The sequence below is a fragment of the Myotis lucifugus genome, unplaced genomic scaffold (assembly GCF_000147115.1).
Source record: "Myotis lucifugus unplaced genomic scaffold, Myoluc2.0 scaffold_151, whole genome shotgun sequence".
Taxonomy (NCBI): domain Eukaryota; kingdom Metazoa; phylum Chordata; class Mammalia; order Chiroptera; family Vespertilionidae; genus Myotis; species Myotis lucifugus.
The window spans coordinates 1,953,623-1,956,654 of NW_005871199.1; the positions used below are offsets into that span (position 1 = coordinate 1,953,623).

At 43.8% G+C, this 3,032-nt stretch overlaps 1 protein-coding gene across 1 annotated transcript in view; it reads right to left on the reverse strand.

The window, feature by feature from the left end:
* The window catches only part of VPS72 (vacuolar protein sorting 72 homolog), a 9,201-nt gene that overhangs the window by 2,627 nt on the left and 3,542 nt on the right, over window positions 1–3,032 (reverse strand). The window contains exons 2-4 of the mRNA XM_006095250.3: window positions 1,327–1,479; window positions 1,037–1,151; window positions 454–630 (exon numbers count right to left, since the gene is read on the reverse strand). Of these exons, the coding sequence (XP_006095312.1) occupies window positions 454–630; window positions 1,037–1,151; window positions 1,327–1,479 (445 nt within the window). The remainder of the gene's footprint in view (window positions 1–453; window positions 631–1,036; window positions 1,152–1,326; window positions 1,480–3,032) is intronic.

A 3,032-nucleotide genomic window follows, 5' to 3' on the forward strand; every position in this document is an offset into this window, starting at 1 on the left:
CTCCCTTCCTCTCTGTAAAAAATCAATAAAATATATTTTAAAAAATTTTTTTTCTTACTTTAAAGCAATTTATCTCATGAACTGACTGATTCTACTGAATTTCTAATTCTCCTGATTATTAAACTAGTTATTACAGCCCTATTTTGTGAACAAGGAAAGCAAGACTCAAATAGATTAATTTGCTTGTAGTCTTACACAAGTGAACAGCAGAACTAAGATTTGCACTCTGTCCTATACAACTGTTACTTTACACCAAAGTACTTCAATAATACGTGCTCCTCAGAGCTTTCATAATGCCTAGTTCTTTGCTCCTAATCATTTACTACCCCCTTTTTTCCTTCAGATTCCCTTGTTCCAAACCTCCATCTTTCCAGTTCTTTGGGTCCGCCAGGTCTTAGCTTTTCCCATGCTCCTCAGCCCTTTTACCCTCTGTTCTCAAAACCACACACTGACCCAGTGAACGTAAGTTGAGCTCTTCTGTGATCTTGGCCTCCCTGAGCAGCTCCTCCTGGGTCAGTGGCCGCTCACAGTGGGGTCCCTTTCGCCGCCGTGACTGGCCCTGCCTTTCCTGTACCCGCAGGAATGTTTGTCGTGTATGTTCAGCTGTAGATTGACGCATGGACTTCCGACCTGGGAAGGAAGTCAGAGAGAAGTCTTTAAATTCATGTCCACCTCCTTTATTATTTGTTTTAATTTAAAAAATTTTTATTTGAAAATAATTTCAAACTTACAAAAAAAGCTGCAGGAATAATACAAAGAACACCCATGTATACTTTACTCAGATCACCTACTATTAACATCTTGCCCATTTGCATTCTGTATGTGTGCTTGTATTTTATTATTTCTGAATAATCAGATTGAAGTTGCACACATCATGGCTCTCCATGCCTAAATACTTCAGTGTTTATTTCCTAAGAGTAAGGACTTTCCTTACATAACTATATTACAGTTATCAACTCCAGTAAATTTGACACTGATTCAATATTTTTATCAGCATATTCCAGTTTTGTCAATTGACCCAAACATCCTCACTCACTGTCAGAGCCATCATCCTGTAGTTCTAGTGGTAGCAGTGTCTTCTCTTCTCGGGTCTTCTGAGAGCTACCAGCTGGGGTACTGACCTTTCGAGGCCTCAAGCTCTTGAGAGGTTCCTGGGGGCAGATTGGAATCAGACACCAAGGAACAGAGAGATAAGGAGAAAGAAGATGAGAATCATATGAGAAAACTAGCACTGCAGGAAACGGGGCTGGAATGAGGAGTACAGGGACCAGATGAAGGGAGAATAGGAATTAAGGAAGTCCAAGAAAACCAGGACTTCCCCTGCACCTTATAGGCTTTGGTGACTACTCGGCGCTTCCTTCTGGGCTCTTCTGCTTCTCCATCACTGGATGGTTCATCTCCTTCGTCAATGTCAAAGTCAGAGTCCACTTCATCCTCTGTGTCTGACTGGTCCCCTTGATACTCATCATCACCCGATTCCTGAGGACATAGGAAGATGAGGTTCTTGCTGGCAAGAGTCATTAATGCCCTTCCAGGAAGAACAGAACCTCTTTGCTTTCTTGGTAAAAGCTGCCCTCTTCTCCTTCCCTACCCAGGCATTCACTCTTCTCAGGCAAGAAACCTTCCTAGCTGATGGCCCTTAGCTCCAGCACCACCCGTTCCAACATTAATTGACTGCTCTTTACCTGTAGCACGCCACGTGAAGTGCTGGATTATAAAAGGATGTGTTTTGGTCCCTACCTTCAGGGGCCTTACAGTCTAGTAGAGGGCAGGACATAATTATAAAAGGGAGTTATAATACGAGGCAACATATAAAGTACCAGATGATAATAAAATGTTACAGGTGTTCAGAGGAAGCAACACATGCTATGGACTGGTGGCCTGGGAAGGTTTAAATGTCGGTCTTTACTCCTTTAGTCCTTTAGACCAGGGGTTGGCAAACTTTTCCTGTAAAGGACCAGATGAGAACAGGTAATGTGTCAGATTTATCCAATGATTTGTAGTCTGCAGAATCCTGCTTTAGACTGTAAAGAATGAAGAGAACTTGAGCCACGATTTAAAATACTGGTAGCATTGCCTGGCTAGTGTTGCTCAGTGGTTAAGCATCAACCCATGAACCAGGAGGTCATGCTTCAATTCCCAGCCAGGGCACATGCCCAGGTTGTGGGCTTGATTCCCAGTAGGGGGTATGCAAGAGGCAGCTGATCAATGACTCTCTCTCATCACTGATATTTCTCTCTCTCTCTCTGTCTCCCTTCCTCTCTGAAATCAATAAAAATATATAAACATATATTTTAAAAATCTCTATATATAAAAGGCTAATATGCAAAGTGTCCCCTTGGGAGTTCCACCTGGAGGTCAATCGCTTGCTATGACGTGCGCTGACCACCAGGGGATGGCGCGGAACAAAGGAAGGCTCCACCGGCAGCCAGAAGGTCCCAATTGGCCCTGATCACTGGCCAGGCCTAGGGACCCTACCCATGCACGAATTTCATGCACCGGGTCTCTAGTAAATAAATAAAATAAAATACTGGTAGTATCCATACAGCCAAGAGGAAAGAGGGAATAGTGGGTAGATGAACTAGCAGGAACAAAATAGGACTGTGTATAGCAGTGGTTGCCAACCAGTGGTACGCGGACGAGGTCTGAAAGGTTGGTGACCGCTGGTGCATAGCATATTTATGGAATAAGGGTCTAAACCTAAGTAAAACAGAAACTTTATCTCTGGCAAGAAGTCTTCTTAGCTGACTGCCTTTGGCTTCAGCACAGCCTCCTTTCAACGTCAATTGAGACTGTAAGATTTGAAAAGATTATACTCAGTCTATAGAGAAATTTAAATGTCAGCAATAAGCAACAAGACCAGCCACAGCTGACCTCAGGCCCAGATAATGACCCCCTGCCCTGGTGCCGGCCAGTCAATCAGTGGAGACCCTGAAAGGACACACCTGGGAAGCTGCTGATATTCTATTGGTATCTTCCCCCGGGACCTCCCCTAAAACTCCACCTTAAAGCCCTAGACTCGGGACCATGCA